General features: G+C 51.8%; 2 protein-coding genes across 6 annotated transcripts; both read left to right on the top strand.

The window, feature by feature from the left end:
* The first annotated feature begins 20 nt into the window (after window positions 1-20).
* Window positions 21-3,792, top strand: LOC107313268. 2 transcript variants are annotated; one of them, XM_015861391.2, is made up of 2 exons: window positions 21-1,142; window positions 2,240-3,792. In XM_015861391.2, exons 1-2 carry the CDS (start codon window positions 854-856, stop codon window positions 2,446-2,448), a joined length of 498 nt encoding a protein of 165 aa, XP_015716877.1. In that variant the 5' UTR covers window positions 21-853; the 3' UTR covers window positions 2,449-3,792. The 2 variants fall into 2 exon arrangements, with proteins under 2 accessions (XP_015716877.1, XP_015716867.1); XM_015861381.2 differs by having other exon boundaries at window positions 23-1,142; window positions 2,237-3,792.
* Window positions 3,793-6,025: 2,233 nt separating this feature from the next.
* SEPTIN3 (septin 3) lies at window positions 6,026-17,619 on the top strand. 4 transcript variants are annotated; one of them, XM_032444515.1, is made up of 11 exons: window positions 6,210-6,444; window positions 8,726-8,813; window positions 10,108-10,299; window positions 10,759-10,887; window positions 11,593-11,674; window positions 12,397-12,534; window positions 12,857-12,974; window positions 13,431-13,526; window positions 15,527-15,626; window positions 16,097-16,148; window positions 16,780-17,619. In XM_032444515.1, exons 3-11 carry the CDS (start codon window positions 10,137-10,139, stop codon window positions 16,913-16,915), a joined length of 1,014 nt encoding a protein of 337 aa, XP_032300406.1. In that variant the 5' UTR covers window positions 6,210-6,444; window positions 8,726-8,813; window positions 10,108-10,136; the 3' UTR covers window positions 16,916-17,619. The 4 variants fall into 4 exon arrangements, with proteins under 4 accessions (XP_032300407.1, XP_032300406.1, XP_015716797.1 ...); XM_032444516.1 differs by lacking the exons at window positions 6,210-6,444; window positions 8,726-8,813 and adding an exon at window positions 6,026-6,045; XM_015861311.2 differs by lacking the exon at window positions 8,726-8,813 and having other exon boundaries at window positions 15,530-15,626.
* Window positions 17,620-18,087: the final 468 nt, after the last annotated feature.

Genomic DNA, 18,087 nt, shown 5'->3' with positions numbered 1-18,087 from the left:
GATCCTGACACGGGCAGGCGGCTCCGCTCGTCGCCGGCGCCGTGGCAGGTGAAGCAGAAGTGACGGCGGATATTTCTGGCTCGTAGCCGTTTCTTGACCCAAAGCCCAAGTGGCAGCCAGAGCTGGGGGTCTGTGCCTCTCGCTGGGGTTTTATCCTCCGCTGAGGAGCCTGGAGGGGCTCCATTGGCAACCAGGGAGGTGGTGGAGTCACCATCACTGGATGTCAATAACTGTGTGGATGTGGCACTGAGGGACACGGTTAGTGGGCATGGTGGGGTGGGCTGACAGTAGGACTAGATGATCTCAGAGGTCTTTTCCAACCTTAAAGATTCAGTGGTGTTATAACCTGCTCAGTTCCCCTAGAGGGCATAGTTCCAGGCTGCACAGCCACTCGTGTACTGCTGGGCTGCTCGAGCAGATCCATGTGCAGGGATTCCTGCCTGGAGCTGCTGCTGCGGGCACGGAGCAGGACAGTCTGTGTGTAGATACGGCTGGGAGATGCCGAGTGGCGTGTAGCAGCTGGACTCACAGCGAGAGCTGAGCTGCAGCTGCAGCGTTTCCATGCGGCTGAGCTGCACGTGGCACGTCAGTGCTCGCTTGCTGAGAAGCCACTGATGTGACAGCACCTGGGAGACGGTCACACGCAGAGCTGTTGCCACGGCACCTGAGGCATGGCCGACACTGGCTGCGTGGGGCTGCAGCGGGAGAGGGATGGGAAGGAAGCCATGCAACACCCTGCAGACCCCGCTGCAGAGCGCAGCAGGGCTGGGAAAACAATAATAACAACAAAAACGAAGAGAAGGCAAGCACATGTGTTGTTCCCATCTCCATCCGAGCTACTGCCAGGCTGGGAATGGATTCATGCACTCTCAGAACCGCTTCTGCCAGTATCCCAGCACCGCCTGCAGCGGGGCTGCACCCAGCCCGGTGCTGGATGCAATTGGTCCCTCCTCCGGATTTGGGGGGCTCTGGTGGAGCCCCGGTTGCCCCGCGGGAGGAGGCTGCTTGCGTCCCCGCCTCCCTCCGCCGCTCGCTGCCGCCCCGCGCTCCGCTTAGCACCGGCACCGGCAGAGGCAGCGCGGAGCGGCCCCGTTCATCCCGGTGGCAGCGGCCCCATCCCGCCGCCCGCGGCGAGGAAGGAGGTAAGAGGCGATGCATGGGGACGGGGTGCCCACCTCTGGACTGGGGAGGTGAAGCAAAGGGGTGAGCCCGCTGCTGCCCATTTGTGCCCCCATTGCCTGCGTGCAGGCAGTCACATCGCGTCTCCCTGGGCATCGCTTCGGCGCCGCTGCGTGTCCCATCTCTTGCAGATCCATTTCCATGCCACTGCGTGCAGCGAGCTCCCCAGGGCTATGGCAGCTGCGGCGCTGTGTCTTTGAGAGGCTGCGGGTGCCCCACAGGGATGCTAAGATGCTCCGGTCCTGCGAGGGTTAAAACACACTTAAAATCCGCAGAGCTGCTCCAGAAAGGTGACATCTCAAATGAAAGTCCCTCTTTTCAGCACTTGAAAGCAGGAGACCGTGGAAGGAAATTGGGATAAACGCTCAAGGTCTCAGAGATGACACTGGCAGCAAAATGGGGGGCAAAGCAAAAGGCTCTGAAAGCAAAAGAGCATGATATGAGGAACCAAAACCTGCTAAGCTCTCCTCTGCTATCATAGCAGAACAAATACATATCCAGAATCTATGCCAGTAGGTGGGAGGGAATAGATTTTTTCTTCCTCTCTGATGCTGGCAATTTCTTGCTTATGTTAGCAAGAATTGCAGCTCATTTCAGCTCTAACCCCGTGCCACAGAAATGTTCATCCAAGGGCAGGAATAGAAGTCACATTCGCATGCTTCCTGTTGGTAGCTTGGGAGCAGGGATGGGGATTTTGCTGCCAATGCCACTCAGCATATGAATGCTTCTGGGTGCAGTTCAATCCATTGATTGCTATGGTATTAAAAATAAAAAAATAAATCCCACAAACAGAAGGTCCTGAGGGAACCAAAATGGAGCTCAGGCCCAGGATGGAATCATAGAATCATAGAACCATAGAAAGGTTTGGGCTGGAAGGGAGCTCGAAGCCCATCCTGTCCCAAGCCCTTTCATTCACAGCTTCCCTGGGCAATCTGTTGCAGCATCTCATGGAGCATGAAGATAGAAGGAGGTGGGAGGTAGGAGGTGTGGTGGGACCCGTCGCTCGTTACGGAGCTGCTTTCTGGGTGCTCCACAAGCTGTCTTCCCTTTTCTCCAGCAGCCATGCCGCACTTCTTGGACTGGTTTGTGCCTGTGTACCTGATGATCTCCATCCTCATCCTGGTGGGTTTTGGAGCCTGCATTTACTACTTTGAGCCTGGCCTCCATGAAGCCCACAAGTGGCGAACGCAGAGACCCATCATGGAACGAGACCTTCGGAAGACGCTGATGATTCGGGACAACCTGGCCTTTGGGGTGCCTGAGGTCTGATGTGCCCACCAGGTGGATGAAAGGCCAGAGGTGGTGAGATGGCATTTATACTCTGCTGATGTGGGTCTCCTGTTTGCCACTCACCCTCTGGCCCTGTGCTCCTCAGGTCTGTAGAGCACAGCAGGCTCAGAGCTATTCATGAGCTTGCAGGCCATCCTCCAGCCAAGAGTCCTTGCTCCTCCCCAGGGATGATGTCACCTCTTGAAGCCATTCATACAAATGGTCCCGTGTTTGTCACCTGAGCTGGAGCAGCCTGGCTTCTTGGAACCACCCCAGAAGGTCTCTGCATGGGTAACAGGACAGGTGAAGCTCCACCAAACAAAGGATCAGCAAGATCCTGAGACCAACCCTACTGAAGAAGCTCTGCTTTTCTGTTGGGGTTTTGGAGATGGAGAACTTCAGAGCCTGGTGCTCACAGTCTGGTGTTTTCAGGATCTCTGCCTTTGCACTGAACATCATTACTGAAGAAGTCTGTCCAAGTCCTGCATCATGCAGTGCTGCTCTGCAGCTCTCCAGATCTGTCATGCAGACTTCTCCCAGTTGTCCACCCTTCTGCTCTCTGCCACTGCATGAGACAGGACACATCCCTGTGAGCTGCATTCTTCAGTGTGGATAGGCTCCAGCTCTGTGCTGCTGTCGCTTGGCTGTCACTTCAGCACAAGCTCTGCGCCATCCCTCTACCCTCAAGTCTCTGAGAAGGGACAACACACTGCCCTTCCACGTGGTTCCTTGAACCAACACAGGTCTCAAGCATTGGGCTGGTGTAAGTGAGCAATACGCCCTTGGTAATTCTCTGAGGGTAAAGGCAATTTTTAGCTCTGAGGGTTTTGGCTCAGGAAGGAATGGGTCACAGCATCCTGCAAATATCTGAGGTTATTCTGGCACATTTCATCCTCCCAGACTGCAGCAGTACCTACCACTATTACCTTCCCCACCAACACTGGGTGCCCTGGCAGGAGCTGTCAGTCTCTGTTCCAGGCCATGGTAGCTTGAGACCCATTCCATTCAGACAAACATTGGGGGTCTTGATGTGAGTCCCCTGGCTGGGTATCTTCTCTCAGCAGGGAAATGGAGCCAGCAGGTTTATTTGTGCCAAAATTTGTGCTCACCGTGCCAAGCAAAGGCTTAAAACACAGTTGCAGCCTCACACAGGAGCATTCCATGTTTGTTGTGCCTTGGTTGCTTGGGGCTGGGAAAAGAACTGTGCTGCAAATGCCACCCTCACCTTTATTGACCACATTGCTGCCCCAGCCCTCTGCCCTGCTCCATGCCATGATCTCTCCAAGGCTCACTAAATACTACTGTCTATAGAGTCCACAGCAGAATAAAGGTGCGTGCAAATCATGTGCCCGCTGTGTTGTTTCCCTGCTGTTCCCCCCCGGAGCTGCCTCTAGCCAGCACTAGATTTGGGTCTAGCTAGCACTCAATTTGGGTCTTTGAGAGCTCTCCATTGGCAAGGTTTCTGCACTGGGCATGCAGGAGGGGTGTCTGGGAACAATTAAGTCAAAGGCAAATGCTGGCTGAAAGCTGAGACTGTCTGCTTGGTGAGAGCTGTGCAGAGAATCTGAGGCAGAGGGGAAGTCTCAGATACTGAATTAAGATGCATAAAGCACTGGAGAAGACAGAGCTGGAAAACACTGGGCAGAATTAAGTTGCACTTCTCACACATTTCATTCCCTTTCCCTGCACCATGTATAGAAATCATAGAATCATTAAGGTTGGAAAAGATTTCTAAGATTATTAAGTGCCCGTCCCCACCACCAGTGTCTCTCAATGCCACATCCAAACGGCTCTGGAACACCTCCAGGGACGGTGACTGCACCACCTCCCTGGGCAGCCTGTGCCACTGCAGCACCGCTCCTTCTGGGAAGCTCTTCCTCATACCCAACCCAAGTTTCTCCTGGCACAACTTGAGACCATCATCTCTCTTCCTATTGCTGTTACCTGGGAGAAGAGGCCAACCCCCAGCTCACCACAGCCTCCTTTCGGGCTGTTGTATAGAGGCTTTCATGTAGTCACAGATTGCACTGCCTTCCCCTGGGGTGATGGTGCCTCTCAGCCTCAGCCCCATCCTTCAGTTCCTGCTACGGGGACACCACCAACCCCATCCATCCATCCATGTCTTTGGCCAAGGCCATGTGAAGGCAGTGGAGCATTTGAGCACCATTTCCTTCCTTGCTGAGGGCAGACATTGTGAACAAGGAATTTGCCATTTGAAAATTAAAAAAAGAAAAAGAAAAAGAAAAAAGAGAGATACAAAGGGAAAACATTTCAAAAATCCCAAGTGTTTTGCTATCTTTTGGAAGCTCTGCTCGCTTTGCTCGAGAGCCAACCTGCCACCAGTGGGCTCACAAGCACAGAGGGACCACCAAGGAGGACGTGGGGCTGTGTGTGGGGCTGCCCCATAGCACAACCTGACTGCAGCGCCTCTGGGAATGGTGGGGGTGGGAGCAGCCGGGCAGCTGTGTGGGGGCACCTCGGGCAGGCCACAAGCGGTCCATTGTGGTGGCTGGAGGCGGGTGCTCAGGCCACCCGGGAGGACAGCAGCTACTCCCTGGAGAGGGCTCGGCAGCCTTCAGCCCTGTGGCGGGTCAGGGCTGGGCCCCCCAGCTGCCTCACCCTGCTGGGCCCAGCTGACCCACGCCTTCACGCCTCTGCCTACAGCCCAACATGGAGGAGGACATCACCCCAGCCCTCTACCCTCCTGCCTCCAGGCTGGCTGGCCCCAGCCGCATCCCAGGCCCCGTGCCACGGCGGGTCAGCCCTCCTGGTGCTCCCACCCAGCGGAGCTGCCTCTGGGTCACTCTGCGGCAGGGGGCTGGGGGGGCTCCCTGGCATCGGCCACGAGCCCCGGCCCCCATCACCTCTGTGGCCCCGTGCCCACGGCTCATGTCAGGACATGGAGGGGCTGGGGTTGCACCGGTGGAGAAGATGTCCAGCACTGGAGATCCACACACAGGTGGGTGTGTGCTGTGAGGTGGGCTGGGGGCAACAGGGATGCTGTGTGGGGCAGTGCAGGGACTTGGGGGGTTTCCCCCTCACTCTGACAGAGCTGAGGGGCAGGTGAGGGGCATGTCTGGAGGGGAACCTTGTCTGTCTGTCTGTGCGCCCATCCCAAGGCAGCTGTACTGGGCACACTTGTGGGGGAAGCCTCTAAACCCTCAGAGCTGGGGTGGCCGCAGCATGTGGTGGGGACCTTGGAGGAGGAAACACAGAGGGAAAAGGCATCCTGCTCTAAACCAGATGGGTGACCCACAGGGCTCCCAGACACAACCAGCAGCACCTTGTGTGTGTGCTATATGTACATGCACACACACACTTGCACAGGGGACGGCTGTGTCTCTGCACTGGGGGCAGGCAGCCAGCAGTTGCAGTGCCAAGGGAGGAGAGGTTTCTCACGCCTCCGCAAGCAGAGCTGAAGGGCAAATGGGTCTTAAAGAGCTGCTCACAAATTCCCAGCTTCCCCTCTCTGTGAGGCCTCGCCATCCCCTAAAATAAAGCAATCTCCAGGAGGGGAGCATGGTTTCTCAGCCACAAATGGTTAAATACCCCCTCTGCAAACAGGCAGCTAAACCAGGGATGCTCAGGAGGGAGAAGGTGATGTGTGGGGCTTGGAGGGTGGGTGGCTGTGCAAAGGCCCCCTCACGGTGCGTGGAGCCCATCCGTGGTGCTCCTCCATCCCCGCCTCCGTGCCCACCCGTGGGGAGCGGGGATGGAGCTGGGGAGGGAGCGCGGGCGGGGGGGGATTTTGCAGTGATGTTTAATATTCAGGTCACATGACAGTGGCAGCAGGAGCAGCACCAGCATCTCAGCTCGGCTGAAATAGCCGCTGGAGAAGGAGGGGAAGGACGGGGGGTTGAAGAGGACAGGAAAGAAAGAGAGAGGTAAAAGCGGAGGGTTGTAGCCCACCGCGCTGCGCCAGAGAGCTTAGGACCAGCGGGGGCAAAGCCGCCCCCTCGGGAGTGAGCACAGACAAAGGAAGCTTCATGTTCAAAGGTAGGGAGCTGCGGGCTGGCGGGGATGGGCGATGCCGGAGGGACTCCCGGGCTTCTTGTGACCCCACGCTGCTGGGAGTCGGTATCTCCTGAGGGCAGAGGGGGGAATCAGCTTCGTGTTTTTCCTTCTCATCTTTCAATGGTAGCAGCGAAGGAGCAGGAACGGGGTTGGCGGTTGTGGTGCTGATGCAGAGTAGCTGTCGCCAGGGGCTGCTCTGAAGGACGGAGATAATCCCAGCTGGTCCAGGATCGGGAAAGCCCACGAGCTGCTCTGCCACTGCCTTGTCCCTTGTCGCCGGGGCAGTGGGGATGCTCTGTGCTGCTCCCCAGTTGCCTGCGTGGGAGCTGGCGGGTAGGCTGGGGACAGGCAGCTCTGTTGGGGTGGATGCCCCGGTCCTGGGATGCTCAGCATTCCCTCGCCTTGGGGTACAGCTGAGGATGTGCCAGCTCGTGCCAGCTCCTGCACCTCCGGAGAGGCTTCAGCACATACTGCCCTAGATTTGGCTGCAGCCAAAGCTCTCTGCAGAGTGGTGAGGGCACATGGAGGAAGGCTGCTGCCAGCAAGGCTGCGGCAGCCCAAAAGGCTGGGATAGGGTTCCGTGCCCAGCTTGAAATACCCTGCGGTGCTCAGTCTGGGGAGCTGGGATGCAGCTATGGAGCCATATGGGTAGAAAAGGAGTGTGACACTCAAGGGTCAGTGCCTCCAGTTAGGGCAGGAGAGCTGCAGCGAGGCCGTGTTGTGTGGGAGTGAAGCAGCTTTCCGGAGCTGGGTGCTGGCTTGTGGTGGTGGCCGCCTGTTTGCAGCACCCCCCCCACATGCCACTCAGACAAAGGAAGGGAAGGCAGGGGGAGGGGATAAGGCTGTATGTAGGTTATCGGGGCTGCCCTACCCCAGGATGGCATTGATAGAGGTCCCTGTGTCTGAGCCCACAGCTGGTCTGCAGGGCCATCTCTGTCATGGATGCGGTGCAGCAGTGGTGCCCATTGTTGGCTAAGGCCTTCAGGGAGATGTTTTGGGCTGGGTCGGCAGAGCCAACTGGGGCCTCCCTGGGCACCCGCAGCAGCTATTTTCTGTGCAAGCCCTGGCCCCAGGTGCACAGTTCTGCCTGCAGTCAGGGAGCCCATCACCACAGTCAGCCTCTTAAATCAGCTCTGCTTAGCACACAGAACAAAGCAGCAGGGAAATGGGTGGTAACACCAACAGCGGATGCAAGTGGTTAACCTTGGCTAACCCTCTTTTCATCACAGCTGCACTGACCATAGCTCTCTATCAATGGATACATTGGAGGGAATGGTCAGTGGGACTATGGGATGTGCCTGGGATGCAAAATGCTACCCTTGACCATTCAGTCAGAGCTGTAATGAGGCTTACCAGCAGCATTAGCATCACAGTCCCTAAAGTAGAGTCATCCCCAAAGGACAAGGCAGGCGTGTTTTGTGGCTCAAGGTGCCCCATAGCTCTGGCTCTAGTCCTGCACACCCTCACCTCCTGTTGGCTGGCCCTCAGTCTCCTTGGTTTCCTCTGTAGGAGCCAAGAGATGGAAAATCATAGCACAGAGCCCTCAGATATCCAGTTGTAAAATGCGGGTTCCTATTTAGAGCCTGTGTGGGAAGCATCCTACATGGAGGGGAAGGCAAGTGACTGAGAAAAAAGAGGTGTTCTCTACCCTGAGACCTTCTGACCCTGAAATCAGAACTCCCAGACCCAAACAGTCCAGGAATTATTTAAGAAGACTTCTTGAGCTTCTTTTCTTTCCCCTGCTCTCAGGGCTTTTTATAGGTGCTCAGACTGTTGAGACCTGACTTGGAAATATGTGCTTCAGCCATAGTGAAGGCTGCCTGGGGATGGCCGAGTATTGCAGCATCCACAGCAGTCAGCAGCAGCTGTGAGCTAAGTGTCCCTCAGTGCAGCAGGACCAAGGGATGGGTTATCAGCCTTATAATGAGCCCTGAGGGTGGATGCCAGCTCCCTCCTTCCATCTCGCCCTGCTCTGCCTTCTCCCACAGTCGGGTAGGTGGGACCCCAGCGCAGGCTGCTCTGGCAGATATTGGCAGCTTGTGGCCAGGAACAAAAAGTGATGGTTCTGCTTACCCTCTGCCTTCAGTCCTCTCCATAGTTATCCCAGCACTGGAAAGATACTGAGCAGGGCTGTGTGGGGGTACTGCAAGATTTGGGACATGGCTCAGCCATGTGATGATAGTACAGGTGGCACAGGACAGGAAGGAGAGGACAAGCGAAGGGCAGGGTAGAGAAGAGCTGGGTGACTTGTCTCTCCATGCAGTAGGCTTTTCCGGCTGGCAGCAGCTTTGAGAGAACTGGAAAAAGACACGGGGAGCCTGAGGGGAGGCTCTGTCAGCAGGAGAGCACAGGTGAGCTGTGATGGCTGGAGGAGAGGGTGGTGAGAAGTGCTCAGATAGGCAGACCGCCTCTGCCAGCAGCGCAGAGTGTTCCCAACCTCCAGCCCGGCTTGACCAGCACTCTCTTTTGTGCCCTCGTCCCCCCAGGCACTGCTCCATGGGGAGGAGAGGCAGGGGCATCCTCCAGCAGAGTTGGCTCAGAGCTGAGACCTTCAGGACCACTGATCCATGAACAAAATCTCCCTAATCTCCCCAGCCTGTGGCTTGTTCTATCTGAGCTCTCCCTAGTGCTGTCAGCGACCCCAGCCCCTGTGTCCCCCCCAGATGGCAGTCACCTGCCTGGAAATTCACTTGCTCTTCTGCAGCCAGGGGGATCTGCTGAGAGGAGCAAAAACAAACCATGCAGAAATGCTGGAAAGGGATAATTTAGTGTGAGATACTTGTATGGAAGTAGCATTCAAAATAAGAGGAGTGCTTACTAAGCAAAAGAGCATGCTGTCTTTGTCCTGGAAAAATAGCCATTTAATGAGACAAAGCATAGTAATTAGAGTGGGAGAGGCTCCAGTTTGCAGCTGGTTGTATATGAAGGGTACTTGATTCCCATCCCCCTTTCATCTTTTTGTCCAGATCCAGCCCTCCTGCCTCCCTTTTCCACCAATAACAGCTTCCCTTTGTGCCTTGTCCTCTCCCAGCCTCCAGCTTCCTTCTGTGGTGAGTGGGAGCTGCTCACTAATGAGGCAAGAGATGGAGATGAATGGCCAAGGCCTGCCCCAGGCTGTGTGCGCCATCACCCGAAAAAGAGTCAGGGAGACTAGGAAGCCCTCAGGTCCTTTCTCTCTACTGGTTTATTTTGCATGGAAGAAGCAGGGAGGGGAGGGAGGGCAAAACACATGGGAAGGCATGACAAACTGCGCTGATCTGCGGGCAGGAGGCAAGCGTGGAGGTTGTGGATCCTGGTGAGAACTGGGAGGCAAATCAAGCAGGAGACACACACTGGTGTTCTGGTCCCTGATTAGGAGCCCAGCCAACTTTACTAGGTGTGCTGCTGCTGTTTGGAGATAGCGATCAACACGTTCTGTGCTCAAGGAGAAATGCTTGTCCAACTCCTCATCCACAGTAATATATAGAAGAGTATGCTGGAAACTCAAGTGGATGTTTCCCCATGAAGAGCCTTACTGCTAAAATCTTGCTGTCTTGTCATGCTCAGCAGCCCTTGAAATGGACACTTAAAACTGCCTTCCACTGGGCAGCAGGGAGGTCTATATCACACCAGAGTGATGATTTCTCAATCTTTCTCCCTGTGCAGGACCAGTGGAGAACAAAAACGAAGCAGCCATGTCTGAGCTAGTGCCAGAGTCGCGACAAAAACCAGTTGTGCCAATGAAACCCATGGGCATCAATGCCAACTTACTGGGCTACATTGGTATCGATACCATCATTGAGCAGATGCGCAAGAAGACCATGAAGACAGGCTTCGACTTCAACATTATGGTTGTAGGTAGGCAGGGATCGGTGGAGGAAATGGGAACTGTGGCTGGATGCTCTCCCATGAGGCCAGGTGGGAGAGCAAGCCCTGAAGGGAGGGCATGAAGGATCAGAGAGCGCTCGCTCATTCTGGGAAAATCATATAATCATAAGGTTGGAAAAGACCACTAAGATCACCTCGTCCAACCACCAGCCCATCCCCACCATGCCCACTAACCATGTCCCTCAGTGCCACATCCAATACAGCTCTTGAACACTTCCAGGGACGGTGACTCCACCACCTCCCTGGGCAGCCTGTTTCAATGCATCACCACTCTTTCAGAGAAAAAAAAATCCTGTTATCCAATCTGAAATGTCACCTTGTACAAGACAGGGAGATACCTACAACACTTCATTCTGGCTCTGTTCTCTGAGTCTGCTGCCATTGCTGGGCTGTGGCAGATGTCATAAGCTTCCTTTTTGCAATTCTCAGGTCAGAGTGGGCTGGGAAAATCGACGCTGGTGAACACCCTCTTCAAATCCCAAGTGAGCCGCAAATCTTCAGGCTGGAACCGGGAGGAGAAGATCCCCAAGACAGTGGAGATCAAAGCCATTGGACATGGTAAGAGCCAGGCTGCTGGGATGCAGGCAAGGCTGATGCTTCTGCCTGGTTCTGCAGAAGAACCCTGTACTTTGCTGTAAGGCAGCCCTTTCTCCATGGGAAGCTAAAGGAGGAGTGCCAGGTTTAGGTGACCTAAGATGTAGCCAGTGCTTTTCTTAAGCAGTGATCCATTCCACTGATGTCATAGACAAAAGCAAGAGGCAGAAAAAATGTTAGAGGTATTTCCCTTGCCAAGACATTGGTCTGTGTGTGTGGATTAACCACTGTGATTCCTATCTGCAGACATTCAGTGCTCTATACCAACTGGACTGTTGGGTCCTATTTGAAACCTGGCAGAGCACATCTTCTCATGGCAAAACATCAGCTTAGCTTTTAAACAGTGAGGAGCAATGATCATCATCTCAATTTCAATATGATATGTGGAGGAGAGGACAAGCTGTGTAAGTTAGGTGGGCAACATAATAAGCACAAATCCATTTTCCTACTGAAGAGTGATATCAGGTAGCTTTAATGCAGAGGTTACCGATATTCAGAGTCAGGAACTCAAGAGGGGTCACAAGAGTTGAGACATGACGAAGCCTGACATGGTTGTGCTTGGTGGACAGAGATGAGGGCAGGATACACTTGTTCTCTTGTAAGACATGGGGACTCATGATGGAGAAGGTTCCCAGGGAGCCATATGCCAATTTGCAATTTCTTTCTCAGTTATTGAAGAAGGTGGGGTCAAAATGAAGCTGACAGTGATTGACACCCCGGGATTTGGAGACCAGATCAACAATGAGAACTGGTAAGTTTTACCTCGTAGAGACCTTTATGTCCCATAAAGGGCTGCAGTTACGTTGATACATGGAGTATTGCTCACTTACTTATCTTGGAAAGTGACTGGGAGCCTGTTGCACTCAGGGGTCAGAAATTGGGATGCAGAATTTTGAGCACCATGGGTATATGTGTGTGTTCAGAGGTATGTACACATTCAATAGTGAGTGCCTATTTCTCTGTCTTAAAAACCTTGCCCCACTCAAACACTAGGAAACACCTGCCCTCAGTTTGTTCTCAACCCTTCACCCCCAATACAGATAAAATGCAGCCATGCAGCCAGTCCAACTCGCTGCCAGGAAACCAGGCAAAAAAGCTGTAATTCCCTTCTCAGACTCAGTTCCACTGAATTCTACACATGCTCCTTTAGCTGAAAATTGAGCTGTTCTGCCCAGAATCAGGCAATTCAGTTTTTTCCCAAGATTTCCCACAGAGTCCGCTCCCCAGCAGCCCCTTGCCATGGCACCATCGGGTCTTTTCTTCCCTCTTCCACCGATTTAACTGCTGACTTCCATAGCAGTTTGCTCAGTTGGAAAACTCCTAAACATCTCTGCTGGTGGTGGGTTGGTTTTTCATTTATTTATTTATTTAATGCCAGAATCTGCCTAACTGCTGTCAGAGCTGGGAACACTGTGGGCAGGAATATGAGGAGATTTGTACCTGTCGATTCATCTCTCTCTCCCACCTTAACAGCTGGGAGCCTATTGAGAAATACATCAACGAGCAATATGAAAAATTTTTGAAAGAGGAGGTGAATATTGCAAGGAAGAAACGAATTCCAGACACGCGAGTGCACTGCTGCCTCTACTTCATCTCCCCCACGGGCCACTCGTACGTATGCAGTTCCCTGTTCTTCCTGATCTCCTTCATGCCACTTCATATGGCAGATATACACCCTGTACTGCTCAGTCTCAGCCACGGGACCAGGATTCCTTCCAGCAGGGCTGGATGCTATTAGCTTAACTTCAGGCATTGCAGGGCTTGAAAGGGTCTGGATGACAAAGGCAGGAGAAACACAATTGTGTTTTCTTTGGGAGTGGGCAGGATGGATGGGAACATGGAGGTCTCGCTGATGCCCTGATGCTGGGACAGTCACTAGAAGGGCAAGGAGGGTAAAGTGACCCCTTCCATGTTGTTCCTTCTTGGGCTGCAGCCTGCGGCCCTTGGACCTGGAGTTCATGAAACATCTCAGCAAGGTAGTGAACATCATCCCGGTTATTGCCAAGGCTGACACCATGACCTTGGAGGAGAAGACTGAATTCAAACAAAGAGTGAGTATCTCTCCTTCTGCATGGGATCCCTCCCTTCCCTGGCTGGGAGATTGGAGAAATGAGCCATATCCTTTCTGCTGGGAATGCAATTCAGTCCACAGGGCAGTTAGAGGCCAGCATTGGATTGGTGGGTAAGTCCTGGCACTGCCCTGAAGATGCAGCTGTCCATGGCTCTGAGATCACATCTAATAGAGGGGGAAGAACAGCAGGCATCCCTGTGACATTCCATGATATGTTCGGTCATGGGAATTACAGAGCCAAATAAGTAGATTGGGATGGGGAAGAAAGACTTGTTACTGTTATTGTGTGTCCTCACTTTGCTTCACACCTCAATGGGGACAGTCCTTCTAGCCTTTCCCCACTGGAAGGATGTCCCAGATATGTCTGCCCAACCATCCTGCCTGCCTTCCCTTCAGGTTTATGTTGCTTTGTGCTCCAAAATTTATCTCTGTCCAGGTGCGCAAAGAACTAGAAGTGAATGGGATCGAGTTTTACCCTCAGAAAGAATTTGATGAGGACTTGGAGGATAAAACAGAAAACGACAAAATCAGGGTAGGAAACATTTTATTGTGGGAGGGGAAGGGTGGTTGAGGGTTGGTCAGATTTAATGAGTAAAACAGACATGTGTCACTAGGTTTTAAGTGCTTCATGCTCTCTGAGCAAAAGGTGCAGTGGACACAAGAGAATGCCATTCATCCTTCCTAGTTTAATTTGTCCCTGTCATCTCCAGAGGGTGCTAGGAAGGCTGAGTGAGGATGGACTGTACTTCACCTCCTCTTGCTGAATGTTGTTTGGCCTCTGCTAAGGACAAAAGGGCCAAGTTCATCCCTGTCCCAAACAATCATCTCCTGAGCTCAGGCCAAACTCTACCTGAAAAGCAGTCCAGAGCATTGTCCTGCCAATTCCTTTGAGAAGGGATGTCTCATTCTTTCTACCTCAGAGAGGTATAAACCATCCAATTTCCAACTTGTGTTTGTTCATGGTCAGGTTGTACCCAGGATTATATGTGTCCTTGTGCCAACACTGACCTGAACATTTCTCCTACCTACTGGTCCCATCAACTAGAGATCAGTCTTATCCTGTGCTGGCCTTATTCTGGTCAGCTAAATGAGACAAGCTCCTTTGGCTGAGCTTCCCATTTTCCTCTATTCCATTATTACTTTATTATGTGCCTGTTCTAGTTTGATTTGATTTTCTGGCACTGGTGTGGGTACCCAATACTCCTGTCTTTTCTGAGGTCTGAACTGCTAAGCCCTTGGACCACATGTGCTCTCTGAGCAATCACATCACACTGGTGACGCATGGTCATCCTGTGACTGACTGGCACATGGGATCCTTCCCCTCCTTCAGTCATTTCTTGTGCACAAACTCAAAAGTCATAGCAGAACTTCTTGGTGTTGTTCCCTAAAAGCTGCTCTCCGTACCTCAGACTTACATAGATCTTTCTGGATAATAACCCAGTCTGCCTCTGTACAGACAACTCCTCCTGGCTTTGTGACACTTCTGCTTTTAGTTAGCCCACTCTTTAATTTTAGGGCTTAACTATTCACAGAAATATTGTCTTCTGTGGTAATTGCCAGGAAACTCTAGCAGTAACTAACTGCCTGGCAGCCTGACACTTGCTCTTTCAAGCTCCCTAGCTGCCATAGCCCCAGCAGAGATTCCCACCTCCCCCGGATTCATTAATCATTTCCCATTTGGCAACACATCACACTCTCTGGGGGAGACCAGATGGGTTTTGCTTCTCCTCCAAACTGCTACTGTTTGTGAGGAAGGCACCACAATTTGTTCTGTGCTTCAGCCTAATTGCCCTGGGTTTGGCAGTCTCACATGTAAGAAATAAACAAAATAATAGAGTAAATAATAATAAAGAACAAAATATCCCATTCCTGTGGTAATTGCAATCCCTTCCTAGGGAAGTCTACAAACCAGGATAAATCTATGAATAACCAGACAGCCTTATGGATAGTAGTAACTCATGCACCCTGTTCTCTGGAAGCATGAATTTTCTCCCTGTGTGTAAAGCTACCTTGATCCACAATAGTCTCACCTACTGTCCCACCTCCCAGGGTCTTCTGGCCTTCCTCAGTGCAACCATTTCAGTAACTGATCTTTGAATGTTCTGTTGAGGGGATTATTGTGAAATTTTCTAGCAAAAAACTGCAAATTTGATGAGAAATACTCTCAGCAAACTATTCCTGTGAGGAGCCCCAGGATGACACTCACCTGGTATGTCAAAGCGCTTCCTCTCTGGTCACCTTGCCCTTCAGAAATGCTGGAGGTGTGTGCAGAAAAGCTTTACTCCCTTCTCTGGAGTTTTTGTCATTGATGTAAGGTACACACCAAGTCCAGGGGGTGCAAGGACACTGGTGAAACAAGAGCCCAAAATGCTATTGGTAGCAACGATGAGTGAAGTTTTGCTCTGCAGAATCTCCTCCCTTGCAGAAGGCTTTGCATTTGGTGAGTTGCAAGGAGGAGAGGTGGCTAAGGAACAGTGATGGTGCTGCTCTCTGGAACAGGTTTGATAGGTCTCTCCACCTGTCTTTCCCTAGCAGGAAAGCATGCCCTTCGCAGTAGTGGGCAGTGACAAGGAGTACCAAGTGAATGGCAAAAGAGTCCTGGGCAGGAAAACACCTTGGGGAATCATTGAAGGTAAGGGAATTCTTGCTTTTGGGAGATGATGACAGGGTCCTGATAACATGTCCCATTGCTACTTTCCCATGCCTTTGCCTTTGTGGGTTTTTTGGAGTTTTTGTATTAGTTTGTTTTGTTTTGTTTTGTTTTGTTTTGTTTGAAGCCAAGCAAGAACTCTCAAATAGCTCTGCTTGGAGAGAGCTGCCATTGTCAGTGCGGTACTACTATTGCTAACTAGCAGAACCATTCTCAACACCATGGGGTGTGTGAAGCTGAGCTCCTTGGTTTTCCAATGAAAATCCACCTGTGACCACTCAGCATATCTGCTCAATGCCTGAGAGCTTATCTGCTGTTCACACAACTGTCCATTCTTTCTGAAGCATGCCACCTGAAACATGCATGTCCCATAGCAATGACCATCCCATGCTCTGTAACGACCAGCAGGTTGCTGAAAAACCACACATAACATTTCCTTGCTTTCTTTTCAGTGGAAAACCTCACTCACTGTGAATTTGCCCTGCTTCGAGATTTTGTCATTAGGTAAGGCCGCAGTCATTCCCATGATTCTCATCTTTTGATGAAAAGGGAATCTTCCTGAGACCCTCTTCAATTGCAATAGCCCTTATGGGAGGGAATACAAAGCACTTCTTCAGGCAGTAAAAGCTTAAGTGGGGTAGTGTTGGACTGAGTTTAGGAGTACGTACTCTAGTGCCTCTCTTATCTGCTATGTCAAGTAGGTGCTGGCTTTCATGTATGATCCGGACACATCAAGAAACACAGGGTAATAGCACCCTTGTTTAATCCTATTGTGTTAGATTCCAACAACTTCTAGTTGTTGCTGACATAGGTTTGGATTGAAGTCAGTGATAAAGAACCCACTGCCCTATCCTAGACCATCTTTTCGGTGGTGCTGTCCAGTGACAGGGTAGGGGGCACAGCACTGAGAGAGACTGCAGTCTATATTCTGCATCCTGCCTATGTGTCCTCTTGCATGCAGATATTCCATCTCTCTGTTGCACTATGGCACCTGTATAGGAAGAGGGTAACTTTATTAACCAGATTGACTGGAGAATTCTTCCATTTATCTTGAGGAATAAAATGATAGACAGAAAGCTAACACTGATAGCGCTGATGCTGGTTATCATATCCCCTTTCACTTTGTCTCACACAGGACTCACCTTCAGGACCTGAAAGAAGTGACCCACAACATCCACTATGAGACCTATAGGGCCAAGAGGCTGAATGACAATGGAGGGCTGCCCCCCATGACCTCTGAAACAGAGGAAAACCATGAAAGTAACCTGTGAATGACACCCTTGACATCACCTGGTGTCTCTGGATATGACAACCCACCCCTGCTATCCCTGGCTCTACCATGAGCCTGTTTCTGAAGCATGTGGAGCATCCTCTGTGTGAGAGGGTGTGTGTGTGTGTGTGTGTGTGTGTGTGTGTGTGTGTGTGTGTGCCTGCCTGTGTGCCAGAGAGGGACCCAAGGCATCTTCTCTGCCCTTCCCAAACTGTCCTCATTCTCGGTTTGTATTTTGCACAGTGGACTGTCTGTCACCTTCCTTTCTCTTGTTGCTGTGTCTCAGCTGTGTGTATTGTCTGGGGGGATCGGGGTGGGGGAATAACTTATGAGGGCAAGAGGGCTTTGGAAGTGGGAGGTGTGGGGTATGTTGGGGTCCTGTTTTAATTCCTTGGGGAGGTGGCACAGAGAGGCTCCGGGGCAGACGGTGAAGCTCTTGGTGGGTAGGAAGAGAGCTGACTGCTCAGCAAGGATGGTGGCCCAGGATTTTATATCGATTTTTTTTTTTTGCTGTGGCTTCCCAAAGTGAAATGGCAGCTTGGAAGTGGATAGATGGGAGAAGTGACAGATTGACAGAGTTTGTGGTTCAGGAAAAGTGAGTGGTAGAATAAGACAGATTGCAATCAATCTTAGAAACATCAAAGTATTTGGGGAAAGAGCCATATTTTCCAGAATTAAAGAATAAAAGAACACCAAGATGCCTTCCTTGCCGTCCACTGGTGATGGGAACACAAGAAATACCTTCTCCTCACCAAAATATCTGTGTTTGCCACTCCAGCAGCCCCAGCCTGTGCTAATCCCCTGCCCCTCATACAGCTCTCCTGCCTTCCACATCCTCTCCTTTACTTTTGTCTTCACTCCCTTTTAACCCTCTGTAGCTTCCTTCCTTTCTCTCCTTATCTCACTTTCTCTTCTCCCAGCTCTTTCTGTCTCTCCCTCGTTTCCTTCAAAATCTTCCCTTTCTGTGAGTCCTTTCCTCCTTCTCCACATTCACCTCTTCCTTATCAGTGTGCTTTTGTTGTGTCATATTGAAAAGCTGCTGTTTCACCTTCACTTGGAGGAAGCGGGGAGAGAAGGTAAAAACCCACGAGGAGAAATATGCACAGTTTAACTGGAGGCTAAAGAATAGATTCATAGAATCATTACAGTTGGCAAAGACTTCTAAGATCACTT

Source organism: Coturnix japonica, chromosome 1 (assembly GCF_001577835.2).
Source record: "Coturnix japonica isolate 7356 chromosome 1, Coturnix japonica 2.1, whole genome shotgun sequence".
Lineage (NCBI taxonomy): Eukaryota > Metazoa > Chordata > Aves > Galliformes > Phasianidae > Coturnix > Coturnix japonica.
Note: the sequence above shows the minus strand (reverse complement) of the source record. Positions and strands in the feature narration are given on the sequence as shown.

Excerpts from the sequence above, each read along its gene's own strand:
- LOC107313268 (XM_015861381.2), top strand. The coding sequence starts at position 854 with ATGGATTCATGCACTCTCAGAACCGCTTCTGCCAGTATCCCAGCACCG. Across the intron at positions 1,143-2,236 it reads CGCCCGCGGCGAGGAAGGAG|CAGCCATGCCGCACTTCTTG; the intron begins GTAAGAGGCGAT and ends CCTTTTCTCCAG.
- SEPTIN3 (XM_015861304.2), top strand. Across the intron at positions 10,888-11,592 it reads GATCAAAGCCATTGGACATG|TTATTGAAGAAGGTGGGGTC; the intron begins GTAAGAGCCAGG and ends TTTCTTTCTCAG. Across the intron at positions 15,627-16,096 it reads ACCTTGGGGAATCATTGAAG|TGGAAAACCTCACTCACTGT; the intron begins GTAAGGGAATTC and ends CTTTCTTTTCAG.